Source organism: Spermophilus citellus, assembly GCF_964194105.1.
Source record: "Spermophilus citellus genome assembly, chromosome: 1".
Classification (NCBI taxonomy): domain Eukaryota; kingdom Metazoa; phylum Chordata; class Mammalia; order Rodentia; family Sciuridae; genus Spermophilus; species Spermophilus citellus.
Window position 1 is genome coordinate 164358605 of NC_138182.1, and position 20212 is coordinate 164378816.

General features: G+C 37.7%; 1 protein-coding gene across 3 annotated transcripts in view; it reads right to left on the minus strand.

Annotated features, from left to right (window-relative positions):
- Positions 1–4130, minus strand: part of CCDC112 (coiled-coil domain containing 112) — a 30138-nt gene extending 26008 nt beyond the window's left edge. For 2 of the 3 annotated variants that reach the window (XM_081298198.1, XM_081298197.1), the window contains exon 1: positions 3877–4130. In XM_081298198.1, the coding sequence (XP_081154324.1) occupies positions 3877–3993 (117 nt within the window). In that variant the 5' untranslated portion in view covers positions 3994–4130. The remainder of the gene's footprint in view (positions 1–3876) is intronic. The other variant, XM_081298199.1, reaches the window with a different exon arrangement.
- Positions 4131–20212: the final 16082 nt, after the last annotated feature.

Sequence of the window (20212 nt, forward strand, 5' to 3'; positions counted from 1 at the left end):
CTCGGGAGGCACAGGCAGGAGGATCATGAGTTCAAAGTCAGCCTCAGCAAAAGTGAGTCACTAAGCAACTCAGTCAGACTCTGTCTTTAAATAAAATACAAAATAGGGCTGAGATGTGGCTCAGTGGTCAAGCGCCCCTGAGTTCAATCCCCGATACCCCCTAAAGAAATAGAGAATCTCAGATCTATCCTTATGCTTCCTTTGCCTCTGTAACAAATTTATCATAGATTCGTCTACCACCGATTTACTAGTTTAAACATTACAAATTTATTCTCTTTCAATTTCATGATGTGAAACTAGAAGACATTATGCTAAGTGACATAAACCAGACAGAAAGAAAAACACCTCATGATTTTACTCAAATGTATAATCTAAAAAAAAGAGTTGATCTCATGGAAGTAAAGAGCAAAATAATGGTTACCACAGACTGGAAGGAACTGGGGAGAAAGGCATGAGAAGTGGTTGATCAAAAGGTACAAAGTCAGGATGGAAAATGAGAAATAAGTTTTGAGACCTATTACACAGCAAGGTAATTTTAGTCAATAAAAATGTATACTTCAAAATAACTATTAAGAATGCATCTTTAGGGCTGGGTTGTAGCTCAGTGGTAGACTGCTTGCCTAGCACGTGTGAGACACTGGATTCAATCCTCAGCACCACATAAAAATGAGTAAAATAAAGGTATTGTGCCCATCTACAACTAAAAATAAATACATAATTTTTTTAAAAAAGAATACATTTTCAAATGTATTGCCACAAAAAATGAAGTGAGGTCATATGTAAATGGGCTCAATTTAATCCAGATTTACTTCCAGATTGTATACACATATCAAAACATCACAATGTATACTGTAAGTCTACAACATAATGATTTGTTCATTAAAAATAATCTTAATAAAAGATAAATAAAATCAAGGTATGGGCAAGGCTGCATTTCTTCTGGAGGCTTTAAGGGAGGACCTATTTCCTTACCTTTTTTTTTTTTTTCATTTAAACTTCTTGGGTCTACCTTTACTCCTTGGCTTGTGACCCCTTCCTCAAATCACCCTATCCCCTTGCTTCCATTATCACATCTCCTATTACTGACCGATTCCCCTGCCTCCATCTTAGAAAGACCTATGTGATCGCAATGGGTCCCATCAGAAGGTCCATGAAAATCTCCCTATTTTAAGATATTAATCACATCAGCAAAGACCCTTATGATGTATGCCCTGGGGAAACATTATTCAGCCTACTACACCTGAACATACACATAGCCCAATGTATACGCATGACCTTTTAGAGAAAGTCCATTTTGAATGACCATTTAAAGTTTGAGAAGAAATGTAGTTATTATTAAAAGCCTAATCTAGGCAGTCAATGGACTTAAGATTCAGGTCATTAGAGAAAAAATCACTAGAAATAAAGCAGAAGACACAGTCCTATCTTGGTATAAAACCAGCAACATCGTAGTTAGAGGTACTTCCAAAAAACTCATAATTCAAAACTAAAATGATCAAGTGAACAAGTTCCAGGATTAAGAGAGAAATGGCACTTAAGAGAAGGTTAAAAGATTTGTGGCCTTCAGTCTTGAAAAGTAGTGGCTGAATCATATACAAGCATCAAAAAGCATAGATAGGGTACCTTATTACTTTTCATAATAGGTGAGAAATTTATGACATTCCACACCCCAAGGAGATTACAAAATACAAGATACAATAGTTCTGAAACTTCAGAGATAATTATTCCAGAATAATTTAAGAGAACTGTGATAGACTGAATTATTTCCTCCCAAAATTTAAATGTTGAATTTCTAGCTCCACAGTGACTATATTTGGAGAGCAACTTTACAGAGATAATTAGTTAAATGAGGTGATAAAAGAGAACCCTAGTCCAAAAGGACCCATACCCTTTTAAGAGGAAGAGACCTCAGATACATCTCTCTCTCACTCTTTTTCTCTCCCTTCCTCTCTCCCTCTGCAGGCCCACAGAGGAAAGGCCCTGTGAGGACACTGCAGGAAGATAGTTGTCTACAAGTTAGGACAAGATGCCTCACCAGAATTCAATCTTAATACACCTTGTTCTTAGACTTCTAGCCTCTAGAACTGTGAGACAATTAATTTCTGTTGTTTTTGTCACCCAATCTGTGATACTCTGTTATGGAAACCCTAGGTTTCAGATATCTTTTAGATACTTCTAATATCATAAGATTATCAGAAAAAAACATCTCAAGAAACATTAGTTGGTTTCAGTATTAGTGAGCAGGAATATTCATTAATGACAAATATTCAGGTTTGGAATTAGTACAGCAGTGATTCTAATTTTTTTAAGCCAAACACACTTGACAATTTCTACATTCCTGCTATGATTCTCAGTTATGAAACTATGCCTTCCCTAATAAAGTGGTGGAAAGGTTTATAAAGCAAGGTTTTTCAACCTCAGTACTACTAACATTTTGAACCAGATAACTGTTGGGGGGAGGATGTCTTCTGGCCTCTACCTATTATATGTTAGCAGCACCTCAAAACTTCTTCCCTTTTGTCACAACTAAGTCTCCAGAAATTGCTAAGTGCTCTCTGAGAACTAATATAATGTTTGAAATAACTCTATAGGTTATATGATTCTGATGTAGTCCCTGGGGCAAACACCACCTCTGAGAATCACTATAGTAGACTCACGGGCTTTGTCAATAAGGATATTAGGTAGCTTGTAAAAAATGTAAATCAGGAGGTAAAACAAGCTATGAGAATTTAGAGAACAAATCACATTGAACTGAAAAGTTTTCATGGAGAAAGCCAGCAACATAGACAAACTAAAAGGACCATACATGTTTTAGTCCATATTTAAAAACATTTGCTCTATTTTGCATTTTTATATTTTTCCTGATGCACTTGATCCGGAGTTAGAATAGAATCACATAGAACTTGGGAGAAAATTTGCCTGACGTGGATTTCCTGAATTGCAAAGCTGAAAAGACACCGTATTTCCTTTGAGGATTAAAAACTATAGAGCCTGTCGTCAGTTCACAACAGCTTTCCTCCAGGTTTGCACTGATCTACAAATATTTGGGAAGCGCCTACTATGTCCTAGGCACTATAAAGTGAGCACGTTTTAGGTGCTGGGAATATCATAGTGATTTCAAAAATTTCTGCCTTCATGGAGCTTACATTCTCAAGGAGGCGGGGGGGTGGGGAGAGAATGAAAAAATATATATCATATGGTAATTAGTGCTACGGAGAAAAACATAAAACCGGGAAAGGACGTAGGGTGTAGTGGGTATAAAGGGGATATCTAGTTTAGAGGGATAAGGAATAGTCTCGTTAAGCTGATGGCAATTGAAAGGTACAGTTGTCTTCGCTGTGGAGAAAATGGTCCTTAAGCCCATTCTAGGAAACACCTCTGCCTCTTATCCTCCCACATTTTATTCCTCTTTTGTGTTCCTAGCACCTGCACAGTAAGAGCTGGCGATGATTACTGGATGCCGAGTCTCCCTCCAACCAAGCTTCATGTCAGGGTCTCCCCAGATAGAATGCCCACAGCTCTGGGAGAAGCGTATTATTTATTAGTACCCATTTTTAGAGAGAAAACTGAGCAGCCCAGACATTTTCCTATCATACAACTAGGAAGCGGCAAAGCCCAGGGCTTCCAACCCGGTGTTCCTCGACTTCAAAACTGCAGGGAGGCGGCTTATAAAGGCTGTTAGACGCCCATAACAACAAAGAGCAACGCCGCCGGGCGTACCAGGCCTCCACCAAGGGACGCGAACACGGCACCTCCCGGGTGGCGCTGCAGAGGACACCTGTTCTGCCGGGGCCAGAGACGTGGTCCGCCCCCGGGGCCTACATCCCCGAGCCCCACGCCCGCCACCAGAGCGGCTTCCAGCCGTCCTCAATTTACCTGTTGCGGCGCGGGCGCCGCTCCTACGCTGGTCCCGGTGGCCGCGCCCGCCCCCGCAACCGCCCCAGCTACCGCGGTGGCCGCCGCAGCCGCCACGACCGTAGTCAGGGCGGCCATGTTTCCTCCCGAGCTGCTGGGGGCTGGGGGTTCTAGTCTCCGCAGACTTTTCCTAGAGCAGCCACTGGAATGGGCGGAATTCAGTAAAGGGCCGAGGCGCTGGGCAGGGCCCGGGGCAGGGTGGGGCGAGACGCGGGGCGGAGCAGCGGTGTAGGGCGGGGCCGAGGTGTGGGGCGGGAGTGTGGGCGTGGTTTATGGTAGAAGGGGCGGGGTGAAGGGCGGGGACCGTGGAGAGGTGGGGCCAGAGTGTAGTATACTGTGGGGGCGGGATCGTTCTGCCCTCTTGCGGTTTGTATAACCTTTTCAGATGCTGGTATCTGGCAGTGCCCGTTCAACCCTATACCTGCCAAGAAAGTCTATTGTATTGCACTGTATTCCTTGAATTTTATTCATGCCATGCCCAATATATATTTTTTTCACAAGGCAAAGCTGCTTTTTAGTTTTCTACTGCAATAAATGCTGATGAAAATGAATGCAAATGAAAAAACACTGCAGATGGGTTCTAGCAATATATTTTACATTTTCTAAGAAAAAAATCTCAGAGAAGATATCAGAGGCAGAAATGCTATAGTTGCATTTCTCGGAGTTGGTCAATGAAAAGAGATTCCAAAGACACTGTACTGAAAAAAAAAGTCCTGAATGACTCCTTCAATTAAGGCAAACTGTGGCAGTGCATCTAGTTTCTATAGGTTCTACCTTTTCCTGGTTTAAATGAATCCATTGATAAATTGTTCCAGGCCTTGGGAATTCATCCCTTAATGACACATACAAGATTTCTTCTGTCATGACTTCTAGGAAAAAATTTAAACAAGTAAACAAATTGGGTCTTTGCTGAGCAATTATTTTGGGCCAGCCTATTATAAATGCTTCAAGTGCTTTCCCATTTAATCCTCACAAATAACCTAGTTATGTAATGTTGATATCTTTTTCACAAATAAGTGAATAATCAAGACCACACAGGAGGAAGTTAGCCTGACTCCAGAGAACCCTTGTATAAACATTATAGTGCAGTTATATAAATACTTCTGGATCCCAGGAGAGAGACTAAAGCCAGATATGAATTTGGCCTTCATCTTCATATAGGAGATACTTAAAATAAGATAGAGAGTACTCCAAGGAGTATATAAACTGAAATCTGATAACAGAATCTAGGGCCATCTAGTGTAGATGTTGACAGGCTGGAGGAGAAGACCTAGAAGAAGCCTGTGATGAGGAAGGAAACCAGTCTCTGGAAGAAAGTGTTTCAAGGAGAGAAGGGTCAACTGTGTGGTCTCCTATCAGGAGACTGAATGAGAAGAGAACAGAGAAATGAGAGCTGGGGTTGGCAATAAAGAGGCCATTGTTCGGGGTGCCAAGAGCAGGGCCCACTGGGTGATGAGGACCAAGGCCTGGCTGAGTGGGTTGAAGAAATAGTGGAGGAGAGGTGGTAGAAATGTTGTGTATTGACAACTATTTTGATGGATTTGAGGTATAGGGGATCAGAGAAATTAGGTTATAGGAGACAAACCCACCTAAACACAGTTATCTCATGCTAGACAAAGGCACTATCAACATACATTGGAGAAAAAAAATAACCTCTTCAACAAATGGTGCTGGGAAAACTGGAAATCCATACATAACAAAATTGAATTAAACCCCTGTCTTTTGCCCTGCACAAAATTCAACACCAAGTGGATCAAAGACCTAGGCATTTGACCAGAAACGCTGTGCCTAGTAGAAGAAAATGTAGGCCCAATTCTTCATCATGCCTGCTTAGGAACTGACTTCCCTAACAATATTCCTAAAGCAGAAGAAGTCAAGTCAAGAATCAATAAATGGAATGGTATTAAACTAAAAAGCTTCTTCACAGCAAAGGAAATAATCAAGAATATAAAGAGAGAGCCTACAAAATGGGAGAAAATCTTTGCCACCTGCACCCAGGTGCAGCATTAATCTTCAGAATGTATAAAGAACTAAAAAAAATTAACACCCCCAAAACAAATAACCCAATCAATAAATGGAAAAGAGGAACTGGACAGATACTTCACAGAAGAAGAAATACGGTCAATAAATATATGGAAAAAAAAAGTTCAACCACTCTCAATTAGAGAAATGCAAATTAAAATTACACTGAGGAGCTGGGGCTGTAGCTCAGTGGCAGAGCACTTGCCTGGATTAGATCCTTAGCACCTCATAAAAATAAACAAATATAATAAAGGCAGACTGTCCACCCACAATTACAAAAAAAAAAAGTGCTGGGGATGCAGCTCACTCAGTGGTACAGTGTCTCTGGGTTCAATCCCCAGTATCAAACCAAACAAAAACTGAGATTCCATCTCACTCCAATCAAAATGGCAATTATCAAGAATATAAGTAGCAGGAGCTGGGATTGTGGCTCAGTGGTAAAGCATTTGCCTAGCACGTTTGAGTCACTAGGTTCAATCCTCATCACCATCTATAAAATAAATAAAATAAAGGTATTATGTCCATCTACAACTTAAAATAAAAAATAAAAAAAGAATATAAGAATGTTGGTGAGGATCTGAGAAAAAAAGGTACACTCACATATTGCTGGTGGGACTGCAAATTAGTCCAACCACTATGGAAAGCAGTGTGGAGATTCCTCAGAAAACTTGGAATGGAACCATCATTTGATTCAGTTATTTCACTCTCGTTATACACCCAAAGGACTTAAAATCAGCATACTACCATGATGCAGCCACATGAATGTTTATAGCAGCTCAATCCACAATAGCTAAACTATGGAATCAACCTAGGTACTCTTCAATAGATAAGTGGCTAAAGACAATGTGGTATATATAAACAATGAAATATTACTCAGCCATAAAGAAGAATGAAATTATGGCATTTGCCAGTAAATGGATGGAACTGGAGACTATCATACTAAGTGAAATAAGCCAATATTCCCCCTAAACCAAAGGCCGAATGTCTCTGGTATGCAGATACTAATATACAATAAGGAGGGTAGGAAAGAACAGAAGTTCATTGAATTAGACAAAGGGGAATGAAGGGCAGGGGAGGGGAATAGGAAAGACAGTGAATGAATCCGACATAACTTTCCTATGCTCACATATGAATACGTGACCACTGTAACTCCACAACATTTACAACCACAAGAATGAGTAGTTATGTTCCATGTATGTATAATATGTCAAAATATCCTCTATTGTCATGTAAATATAAAAAGAATAAATAAATAAAATATATTTTTAAATAAGGTAATAGCTGGAGGGAGATGTGCAATCAGAGGAGGGTCTTTGTTGTGGCTATTTTGTACTCCCATGTAGGGGATTGGTTCAGTGTATTTGTCTGCTGTTGGGAATGACCCAGCAGGGAACAAAAATTTGATGCGACAGAAAAGAAAAGTGATTTAGACCTCTCCAAGACAAGACAAGTCTAGAGCACAAGCAAAAGTTTTGATTTTTGATAGGGTCAGGGACTCTTCCTGATAGTGGTTAGGGAAGAGAGCTTTGTACACTGTCCAAATATCTGTATTTGTTAGTCCAGAAAATCTTGCAACCTTAGGGGAAAATAAATCAATCAGCAATTTGAATCAAGTGATGTTTGTGAGGACAACATTGAACTGGATAGTATAAGGAAAACAGAAAAAAACACGAAGATACTCTCTGAGTTTAAGGTTATTAATGATTTATTAAGATGTAAAATTTTAAAAATCAATGAATCTCCTACGCAGAAAACCAGAACAGGCTTTTGTGACGAGCAGACGAGACAGCTTCCTGTGTCCTCACTTGCAGATCCTCTCAGTGGTCATAGCTATAAATATATTTTTACTGTATAGTTCCTTTTTTTTTTTTGCATTTTGTACCAAATTCTAATTTCACATGACAGGTTTATCTTTCCCTGACTTTTGTTGTTTGTTTTTTTTTTTTTTAACAAAATTCACATTTTATTTAGATTAAAATAAACTATACAAAATTGATTTTCTTCACCAAAATAATAGCAATATTTTCTGTATTATTTCTAGATAAACTGCAAAACATTTATTTTATGGGTTTTGCTTATAAATCAAGATGATGCAGTAGATGTAGTCATGGAAAAAGAAAACAGACAAGTTGCCCATATCAACATCCTCTGATTCTGTCTTGACCATGAAGCAGAAGTGTTCAACATTTATTTACCTGCTAAAATGAAAGTGTAGGCTTATGAAGATGTAGGCTCAATAAAGGAACATAAATAGCAACAACCAGATGTGGAACAACCACGGCAAGCTCTTCCACTCAAACTTTAACTGTAACACGTTCTTTAAGTTCTTGATAAAGACAGAATCTATACTGAAATCTGGTTAGCTCACAACTCTGGTTAATTCCCTTAATTGTCCATTACAGATTTTAACACACTTAAAACTCCTAATAGTTAAAGGTCAACAATAGGCTTCATGGTAACATTTCATAAGATGCATTCTTTTCTTTTACCTCCTCAAAATTTACTTCAAAATTGATAATAATGCCTGACAACTGGATCCATGGTAATAATACATTTTATAATCTAAAAGACTTAACTGAAACAATTCCAGAGTACTACTAGCAGAGGTACTTTCAATGGGGTCTTCTGGAAGAAATGTGGTACTTCCAATGGGGTCTTCCGGAAGAAGAGACAAGTTTTCAAAGCATGAGAGCTCAAACAGGTGCCATGTACATAGGTAGATTACCAATGGCTAATGTATTCATGAGAGGCTGATCAACTAAATAAACATTATCGATTATGTGCCAAGCACTTCGAGACCTCTATGATCTGTAGAACTAAACATTTTGCAGAGGTATCATAAAACTAAAGAATGATTGGGTTATTTTATTTCTCAAAATTAATTGTAGAAGATACTTGCGAAGTCATTGGGAGCATCTTCATAGGATAGTTCTTCAAGATAATGCAATACCAATAATATTTGCTCTTACCAGTCATTTGAACAATCCACATAATAGACACAGAAAAGGAATAAAAGAATTGAGTGAAGATGAAATCAGGACACTGAAACAGAAAAAAAAATTGACAAAACTTCTGAACAGGAACAAAAACATAAAGAAATAAATAATAGCAATGCTGAGAACCCCAGTGCAGAAGAAGGGGTGATGAACAAGATGAAGATATTTTGCCTTTAACCCTTGAAGAGAAGGAAAACAAAGAATATTTAAAGTATTTATTTGAAATTTTGATTCTTATGGGAAAACAAAATATACCACTGGATGGGCATGAGGCTGATGAAATCCCAGAAGGTCTCTTCACTCCTGATAACTTTCAGACCCTGTTGGAGTGCCGGATAAATTCTGGTGAAGAGGTCCTGAGAAAACGCTTTGAGACCACAGCAGTTAACACATTGTTCTGTTCAAAAACACAGCAGAAGCAGATGCTGGAGATCTGTGAGAGTTGCTTTTGAGAAGAAATCCTCAGGGAAGTGAGAGACTTGCACTTCTTTTCCATTATCACTGACGAAGTGGTGGACATAGCAGGGTAGGAGTACCTTCCCGTGTTGGTGAGGTTTGTAGATGAATCTCAAACCTGAGAGAGGAATTTGTGGGCTTCCTGCTTTATGAAGCTGATGCAGAAATTTTGGCTGTGAAATTTCACACTACCATAACTGAGAAGTGGGGACTAAATATGGAGTATTGTTATGGCCAGGCTTACATTTTGTCTAGCGGATTCTCTTCCAAAATGAAAGTTGTTGCTTCTAGACTTTTAGAGAAATATCCCCAAGCTATCTACACCCTCTGGTCTTCCTGTGCCTTAAATCATTGGCAGAATCAGTGCCTGTGTTTAGGGTGTCTATTGCATTAGGAACAATTAAGGAATTTTATTCTTTTTTCCATCAATTACCACAACTGCTATTAGAACTTGACAATGTAATTTCTCTTCTTTTTCAGAACAGTGAAGAAATGGGTAAAGAACTGAAGGAAATTTACCATTCTCAGGGGTCAGGCAGGCATGATGCTTTTGAAATTTTGGAGGATCTCCTGCAAGCACTTGTTTTAGGTTTAGATGGAATAAATAGTGACACAAATGTTAGATGGAATAGTTGTATAACTGGTTGAGCATTTGTACTCTGTAGTACAGTAATAGATTTTGATTTCATTGTTACCATTGTTGTTCTTAAAAATGTCTTATCTTTTACAATGTCTTATCTTTTACAAATAAGATGTCTTATTTGCCATCAGCAGCTTAACTGCAGTATTGCATTCACTCAATAAAGTAATGGAAAATATTGAAGTTTATCATGAGTTTTGGTTTGAGGAAGCAACAAATTTGGCAACAAACCTTGATATTCAGATGAAACTCCCTGGGAAATTTCGTAGGGCTCAGCAGGGTAACCTGGGATCTCACTAACCTCTGAAAGTTCCTATAAAGAAACCCTCAGTGTTCCAACAGTGGAGCACATCATTGAGGGACTTAAAGATATATATTCAGAACAGCACCTCAAAGGTCTTAAATGCTTATCTCTGGTACCCTCAGTCATAGGACAGCTCAAATTCAATACATCAGAGGAGCACCACGCTGACATGTACAGAAGTGACTTGCCTAATCCTGAAACGCTTCAGCAGAGCTTCACTGTTGGAGAATCAAATGGAAACACTGAGGGAAACATATAGAGCTTCCATCCACCATTTATGAAGACCTCCATTTGCCTGATATCAAGTTTTTTTCCTAATGTATATGCCTTGCTGAAGGTCCTGTGTATTCTTCTTGTAATGAAGATTGATAATGAATGCTATGAAAGTGGACAAAAGCATTCTAAAGCATACTTGAGAAACACTTTGACAGACAAAAGTTCAAGTAACTTGGCTTTGCTTAACATAAATTTTGATATAAAACATGATCTGGATTTAACGGTAGACACATACATCAAACTATGTACAACTAAGTCAGAGCTTCCTACAGATAATTCAGAAACTCTGTTGAAAATACCTAAAAGACTTTTAAAATGGACTTTCTCTTATATTTGATATTTGGAAGAAAAGCCATAAGGTATATGTAGGTCACTTGTCACTGAACATCTTTACCTACAGGCCTCTCATGAATACATTAGCCTTCGGTAATCTGCCTATATACATGGCACCTGTTTGAGCTCTCATGCTTTGAAGTCTTTTGTTGTTTTTTGTATCAGGGATTGAATCCAAGGGTGCTTAATCACTAGGCCATACCCTCAGCCCTTTTTTATATTATTTAGAGACAGGTCTCACTAAGTTGCTTAGGGCCTCTCTAAATTGCTGAGGCTGGTTTTGAACTTGCAGTCCTCCTGCCTCAGCCTCTTGATCCACTGGGATTATAGGCATTCACCACCACACCCGGCTTCCCTGACTGCTTATAGATTTGCATTCTTTTCTTCTTACACTGAAAATTCTGATTACTTAGAATATCAACAAGTACATTTGTTCCCTTTATCTTGCAACAACCATGTAGTTTCAGATGAATATTACCACTACTAAATCTACTAAGTGAACCTTAAGATCTGTTCACAGTTCTTTTTGTCCTTAGGATGTATCCTGTACAGGATGGGCAGTCCAAGTATTGTGTTTTAACGTTTTTTGATACTGGTCTTCTCTTTACATAGCTAGGGAACCAATTTGATAAGCAGCTCAGTTCTTTTGATTATGTTTTTGTTTGATTTCAGTAATTTATCTTTTTTGTTGTTGTTTTCTTTTTTATTTACCTTTAAAATAAATAAAAATATATCACATATATACAAAACTATACAACAAGGTATCATTTTGTTTTTAAGTTATTGAGAATCAGAACCAGTGCCTCACTCACGCCAGGCAAGTGCACTACCGCTGAGCCCCAGCCCCAAAAGCCCCACAAGATACTATGTTTAAAGAAGTCTTGCTCCTAAACTCATTCTCTCCACACTACTTAAGCTAATTCTCTATGAGTAACCATTTTTATTCATTTCTGGCTCATTCTGTTAGACTTCTTTTTGCAAAAAAAAATTAAATATACATATGAATTCTTATTTTTCTTACAAAAATGTAGCATAGCCAGGTTCAGTGGTGCACACCTACAATCCCAGTGACTCAGGAGGCTGGAGCAAGTGGATTAAAAGTTCAAGATTAGCCTGGGTAACCTGTCTCAAAAAGTAAAAAATCCTGGGGATGTAGCTCAGTGGCCCTGGGTTCAATTTGCCATACTAAAGAGATGAGGGGAAAAAGTAGCCCGTTGTGTTAATTTTCTAGTGATACTGTAATAAAGTACCATAAACCAGGTGGCTTAGTACAGAAGACATTGATCCCCATAACTCATGGGGCCAGAAGTCCAAAACCAAGGTGTTAGCAATATGATTTCTTCCTGGAGGCTTAGAAGGAAGATCTGTGCCATGTTTGTCTCCCAGCTTCTGAAGATTGCCAACAATCCTAGATGTTACTTGGCTTGTGGAGCAATCACTGCAATCTCTGTCTCCATTTTTGCATGACTTCTCTTTGTGTGTCTTTCTGTCCATATTTTCTTCTTCTTATAATGATACCATCATTATCCAATATGAATTTAACTTGATTATGCCTGCCATTAAGGTCACACTTACAGGTATCAGGGGTTAGGTCTTCAGCATAGTTCTTTGGGGAACACAATTCAACCAAGAGCACTTATTATATATAATACGCCATACCTTACATTTTTTATTTAATAATGTATCCTGGAGCTCATTTACTATCTTTCACAGAACTTTTCCTCAATTTTTTAAAAAACAGAAGTGTAAGATTCTTTTTTTTTTCAATTAGTTTTCTAATAGATGTTTGGGCTATTTCCAATCGTTTGCTGTTGCAATTCATAAGTATTTTATATTTGGAAAAATTTGTCTTTGACACCTCAAAGAAAAAAAACTACAGACCAATATCTCTAATGAACCCAGATGCAAAAATCCTCAATAAAATTCTGGCGAATCAAATACAAAAACACATCAAAAAAATTGTGCACCATGATCAAGTAGGATTCATCCCTGGGATGCAAGGATGGTTCAATATACGGAAATCAATAAATGTTATTCACCACATCAATAGACTTAAAGATAAGAACCATATGATCATCTCGATAGATGCAGAAAAAGCATTCGACAAAGTACAGCATCCCTTTATGTTCAAACATTAGAAAAACTAGGGATAACAGGAACTTACCTTGACATTGTAAAAGCTATCTATGCTAAGCCTCAGGCTAGCATCATTCTGAATGGAGAAAAATTGAAGGCATTCCCTCTAAAATCTGGAACAAGACAGGGATGCCCTCTATCACCACTTCTACTCAATATAGTTCTCGAAACACTGGCCAGAGCAATTAGACAGATGAAAGAAATTAAAAGCATAAAAATAGGAAAAGAAGAACTTAAATTATCACTATTTGCGGACGACATGATTCTATACCTAGAAGACCCAAAAGGGTCTACAAAGAAACTACTAGAACTAATAAATGAATTCAGCAAAGTGGCAGGATATAAAATCAACACACATAAATCAAAGACATTTCTGTATATCAGCGACAAAACTTCTGAAACGGTAGTGAGGAAAAACACTCCATTCACAATATCCTCAAAAAAATAAAATACTTGGGAATTAACCTAACAAAAGAGGTGAAAGATTTATACAATGAAAACTACAGAACCCTAAAGAGAGAAGTAGAAGAAGATCTTAGAAGATGGAAAAATATACCCTGTTCATGGATAGGCAGAACTAACATTATCAAAATGGCAATATTACCAAAAGTTCTCTATAGGTTTATTGCAATACCAATCAAAATCCCAATGGCATTTCTTGTAGAAATAGATAAAGCAATCATGAAATTCATATGGAAAAATAAAAGACCCAGAATAGCAAAAGCAATTCTAAGCAGGAAGTGTGAATCAGGCGGTATAGTGATACCAGATTTCAAACTATATTACAGAGCAATAGTGACAAAAACAGCATGGTACTGGTACCAAAACAGGCGGGTGGACCAATGGTATAGAATAGAGGACACAGAGACTAATCCACAAAGTTACAACTATCTTATATTTGATAAAGGGGCTAAATGCATGCAATGGAGGAAGGATAGCATCTTCAACAAATGGTGTTGGGAAAACTGGAAATCCATATGCAACAAAATGAAACTGAATCCCTTTCTCTCGCCATGCACAAAAGTTAACTCAAAATGGATCAAGGAGCTTGATATCAAATCAGAGACTCTGCATCTGATAGAAGAAAAAGTTGGCTCTGATCTACAGATTGTGGGGTCGGGCTCCAAATTCCTTAATAGGACACCCATAGCACAAGAGTTAATAAGAAGAATCAACAAATGGGACTTACTTAAACTAAAAAGTTTTTTCTCAGCAAGAGAAACAATAAGAGAGGTAAATAGGGAGCCTACATCCTGGGAACAAATTTTTACTCCTCACACTTCAGATAGAGCCCTAATATCCAGAGTATACAAAGAACTCAAAAAATTAGACAATAAGATAACAAATAACCCAATCAACAAATGGGCCAAGGACCTGAACAGACACTTCTAAGAGGAGGATATACAATCAATCAACAAGTACATGAAAAAATGCTCACCATCTCTAGCAGTCAGAGAAATGCAAATCAAAACCACGCTAAGATACCATCTCACCCCAGTAAGATTGGCAGCCACTATGAGGTCAAACAACAACAAGTGCTGGCGAGGATGTGGGGAAAAGGGTACACTTGTACATTGCTGGTGGGACTGCAAATTGGTGCGGCCAATTTGGAAAGCAGTATGGAGATTCCTGGGAAAGCTGGGAATGGAACCACCATTTGACCCAGCTATTGCCCTTCTCGGACTATTCCCTGAAGACCTTAAAAGAGCATGCTACAGGGATACTGCCACATCGATGTTCTTAGCAGCACAATTCACAATAGCTAGACTGTGGAACCAACCCAGATGCCCTTCAATAGATGAATGGATAAAAAAACGTGGCATTTATACACCATGGAGTATTACGCAGCACTAAAAAATGACAAAATCATGGAATTTGCAGGGAAATGGATGGCACTAGAGCGGATTATGCTTAGTGAAGCTAGTCAATCCCTAAAAAACAAATACCAAATGTCTTCTTTGATATAATGAGAGCAACTATGAACAGAGCAGGGAGGAAGAGCAGGAAGAAAGGATTAACATTAAACAGAGACATGAGATGGGAGGGAAAGGGAGAGAAAAGGGAAATTGCATGGAAATGAAGGGAGACCCTCATTGCTATACAAAATTACATATAAGAGGTTGTGAGGGGAATGGGAAAATAAACAAGGAGAGAAATGAATTACAGTAGATGGGGTAGAGAGAGAAGATGTGAGGGAAGGGGAGGGGGGATAGTAGAGGATAGGAAAGGTATCAGAATACAACAGTTTCTAATATGGCATTATGTAAAAATGTGGATGTGTAACTGACATGATTCTGCAATCTGTATTTGGGGTAAAAATTGGGAGTTCATAACCCACTTCAATCTAATGTATGACATATGATATGTCAAGAGTTTTGTAATGTGAACAACCAATAAAAAATAAATAAATGACAGGCTATAACATGAAAGTCGAAACCATTCTTAATTTGTTACTAGTGTGTTTTAGTCAGGTTTTTTTTTTTTTTTTTTTTTTTTTTTTTTTTTTTTTTTTTTTTTGCCACTGTGAACAAAAGACCTCACAAGAACATTGTAGAGGATAAAAAGTTAACTTGAGGTTCATGGTTTTAGTGGTCTCAGTCCATGGATGGCAAACTCTGTTACTTTGGACCTGAGGTGAGGCAGAACACTGTGGCAAAAGGGTATGGAGGAGGAAATAATCTCCCGACCTGGCAATCAGGAAGAAGAGAGAACTCCACTGACCAGAGACAAAAAAAATACCCCAAAGCCATGGCCCCAGGGATCCACCTCCTCCAGTCACACTCTACCCACCTACAATGACCATCCAGTTAATACATTCAAGTGGATTAATGCACTAATTAGGTTGAGGCTCTCAAAACCAAATCATCTCACCTCTAAACATTCTTGCATCATCTCCCACATTAGCTTTTGGGAGACACCTCTTATCTAAATTGTAATACAGTGGAAAACTCTATTTTTTCATTTACAGATGTACTTTTCATAGTATGTAATTAGTTGTCTTTTCTAAATAAGGATGTTTACTTCATTGTTGTAACCTCAGCCTGTAGCTCCTGAGGCATTCTAAGGAGTTGCTGAACTTAATATTATTAATTTTACATATTGACCCTTGACCTGTACATAAAAAATGGATTTTTAATTAAATTTTTTTTCCTTCAGGAAAAAAAAAATTGTCTTTGGTGGAATTGCCGGTCAAAGGATGACTGTAAATGCAACAGGTCAGATGCTGCTAAACTCCTCTCCATAGGTGCTGAACTATTTAAAAAAATTTTTTTTAAGGCAGGAAATTCTTCTCTTTTTTTCCATATTTTTTATTGGTACATTATAGTTGTACATAATGATGGTACTTGTTGTTACATATTCGTACATGTACACAATATAGCAATGTAATTTGGCTAATATCACTCCTCAGTCCTTCCCCCTCCCTTCCCACCTCCTCCCCCTTGCTCCCTTTCTTCTACTCATCTCTCTTCAATTTTCATGGGATCCCCAACCCTCCGCCTTTCTTTTCCTTTTCCTCTCTAGCTTCCACATAAGACAGAAAACATATGACTCTTTACTTTTTGAGTTTGACTTATTTCATTTAATATAATGGTCTCTAGTTCCAACCATTTTCCTGCAAATGACATAATTTTACTTATTTATTTTGGCTGAATAAAACTCCATTGTGTATGTATGCTATGTTATCTTTATCCATTCACCTATTGATAGACACTTAGGTTGGTTCCATAGTTTGACTATTGTGAACGATGTTGCTATAAACATAGGTATGCACATATCTCTGTAATAAGATGACTTTAATTCTTTAGGATAAATACCACGGAGTGGTACAGCTGAATCATATGGTGATTCCATGCCTAGTCTTATGAGGAACTTGTATACTAATTTCCATAGTGGTTGTACTAATTTACAATCCCATAAATCGTGTCAAAGTGTTCCTTTTTCTCCACATTCTCTCCAACGTGTATTATTATGTATTCTTAAGGAATTTTTGTTTTCTTGTGGGTTTCACTTTTCACCATTTATTGTATTGGTCAGCTTTTCATTGCTGTGAACAAAATACTTGTCAAGAATAACTTCAAGGAGGAAAAGTTTATTTTGACTCATGGTTTCAGAGGTCTCAGTCCATGATCAGTTGACTTCATTGCTCTGGGTCTGAGGTGAAGCAGAATAACGTGGCAGAAGGGCGTGGTAGAGGAAAATTGCTCAGCTCATGGCAGCCAGGAAGGAGAGAGAGAGAGAGAGAGAGAGAGAGAGAGAGAGAGAGAGAGAGTGAGTCTGGGGACATATTTACAGTCTCTGAAGCCATGCTCTCCAGCCACACCTGCCTGCCTACAGTAGTCCATTCAAAGTATTAACCCAACAAATGGTTATAGTTCTCATCATTCAAATTTTCTCATTTGTGAACATTGTTGCATCGCCTAACACATGAACTCTTTGGGGAAGATTCCTAGATCCAAGCCATAATATCTACATATCTAGATTGTTTGGATTACATTCTGGTATCCATTGTGAAATATTGATCCAATTTTACTTTTTCCCAAATGGTTATCCCAACAACATTTATTAAAAAGAACATATGTTCATTTATCATTTTTGGTGTCATTGAACTTGTCACATATAATTGTTTTACTTCTGAATTTTCTAGTCTATCATTCTTTGTGTCTATGTATTGATGAATGCATACATTTTTAAATTATAGGAATTTTATAAATGTTCTAATAGTTTATAAGACTAGTTCCTCTCATTGTTCTTCTTTTCCAGGTTTTACTACTTTTCCTGTTTGATCATATTTCATAAGAACTTCATAATCCATAATCAACTTCAGGGGGAAAAAATGGACACTTTTGATTAGATTCTCATTAAATTTATTTGTTAACTTGGAAATATTTAACATGTATGTATGAGGTACAGTTGTTCTATTGATAAGCAAGGCATGCCTTGTACATTTGTTTAAATCTACTTTTGCATTTTTCAAATAGTAAACATTTCATTTTATTATTAAATTTTAAAAATCTTTTTTATTGCAGCTATATGTATGTTTTCTCCTTCCCTTATATCTTCTATCTGGATATTCTTTGACTACATTAAGACAATTGTTTTTTATTTATTAAATTGTTATAGTGTTATTCTATAAATTGTTATTAAATAAATTGTCTTAATTATGGTATTATTTTTATAATAATTCTTTTAGGGTTATATATTATCTGCAAATGGAGATCATGTTATCTTTTTCTATCCAATTCCATTCTTACATTCTAGACAGAAAGAAGGATGTCAAACTTTGGGCCCTGAGATTGGATCATGAGACAAGGATTGGTTAGAGGGGGTAAATTATTTGGAAAGTGATCTCAGGAAGCTGAATAAATGATAGAGAAGGAAAAGGAGATAGTAAAGGAGGAAAAAAATCAATAAAGAGAGGGGTGGGCAACTAGGGCTCACTCTAGCCGCAGATCTTCTGGGGAATCTTACAGAACATTCCTCATAATAGTCCCCCTAAGAGATGGGAAGCTGAACGATTTACCTGTCAAATTCCAAGCCTCCTTAATCAAAGGTTGCTGTGGGGACATTAAACACAGCATTTACAGGCTGTTCCACACATGACCAAACAGGCTCCCAGGGAAAGCTGTTAGATCAAGAAGTCGGGAAAGAAGCTTGGGTACAGGTGGAGGCAGGACACCTATAGTGTCTGCTAAAAAAGCAGAGAGCCAAAGGAGTGTGACAGCTAATCTGTCCCCCTTACAAAGCTTTCCTAGGAGCTCTCCCCAGTGTCTTCCACTTAGAGATCATTAACTGTAGCTGAGTCACGTGGCCACCCCTAGCTCAAGGCATCCTGAAAATTTCTCTAGATTGTAAGGAGGATGAATGCGTGCCAGCCTTGCCTGTTGGTCTTTTGAATTGTTCTTATGTTCCTTGGCTTGGTCTTTAAGTACAAGCCTGTTTTTCCTCTGATCAAGTCTACTTTTCATTAAAATATTATTTGAAAAAAATAGTTTATTTTATAGCCAATTTTACTCCCCATCAGTGTATTTCTTACCAATCCTTACTTATTTTTTTGATTTTTGATCTGTCATTGTCTCCTATTTATGTTTCTTTGTCTTTTTTTCATGTATCTCCTGTAATTCTTATGAATGTTGATGCTCTGTTATTTAGTGTATAGAATTTATAACTTGGATCTTCATTGTGGATGGTAACTGTTCTTTTGGGTTTGTTTTTTGTCTGTTGTTTGCTCTGAATGTCCCCTTATCTGAATAGATCTGGTAATTAACTGATGACCCTTTTTACTGCATATATCTTTTCTTTCTTTTCTTTTTTCTTAGAGAGAGAGAGAATTTTTTAATATTTATTTTTTAGTTTTTGGTGGACACAACATCTTTATTTTATTTTAATGTGGTGCTGAGGATCGAACCCAGCACCCCGCGCATGCCAGGCGAGCGTGCTACTGCTTCAGCCACATCCCCAGCCCCTTATCTGCATATTTCTGGCACACCTTTTCCAACCACCTCAACATTTTAAAATCACTTTGCTTGGCCTGTCTCTCATATGGAGCATATTATTGAACATTGCTTCACGACCAATGTGTTTGTCAAGTCATAGCCTTCACTTAAGTATAATTTTAAATCAAAAATTATACATCTGGCTTACTGTCAATTTTTTTGGAAAAACAAACAATTCCATATGTACTGTCACTAACCCTGACTTTCCCTTAGCTCCTCAAACCTGCCTTGGAGCTGAAGTATCCAGTAGAAGGTTAGTGAGTGCAGCAGGGAGGTAAGTCAAGGAAAGTGAAAGAAGAAACTGTAACCATTTTCTCTACTGCTGGTTACTGTTTTTGATCCAGGAATGAAGAAAAGCTTTCAAATCAGATGTGATTGTTTCGATTTGGGCAACATTGACTTTTCAATACCTGAAAACAAGTAATACCCAAAGTAACCAGAAAATGTATGAGGTCCATCAAAGATATTATCTAGGGACGGGAAAAAGATGGCCAATAAATGAAGTTTAAAGAACCATCAGGAGGAGGAGAAAAAAAGGCTATTTTCCAATTAAAACCAAATAAGCTTAGTCCAATTAATGAACCTGTTACACAGTGTTGTTAAGTAGTGACTTGAAATGTTTTACAGAAGGATCAATCCA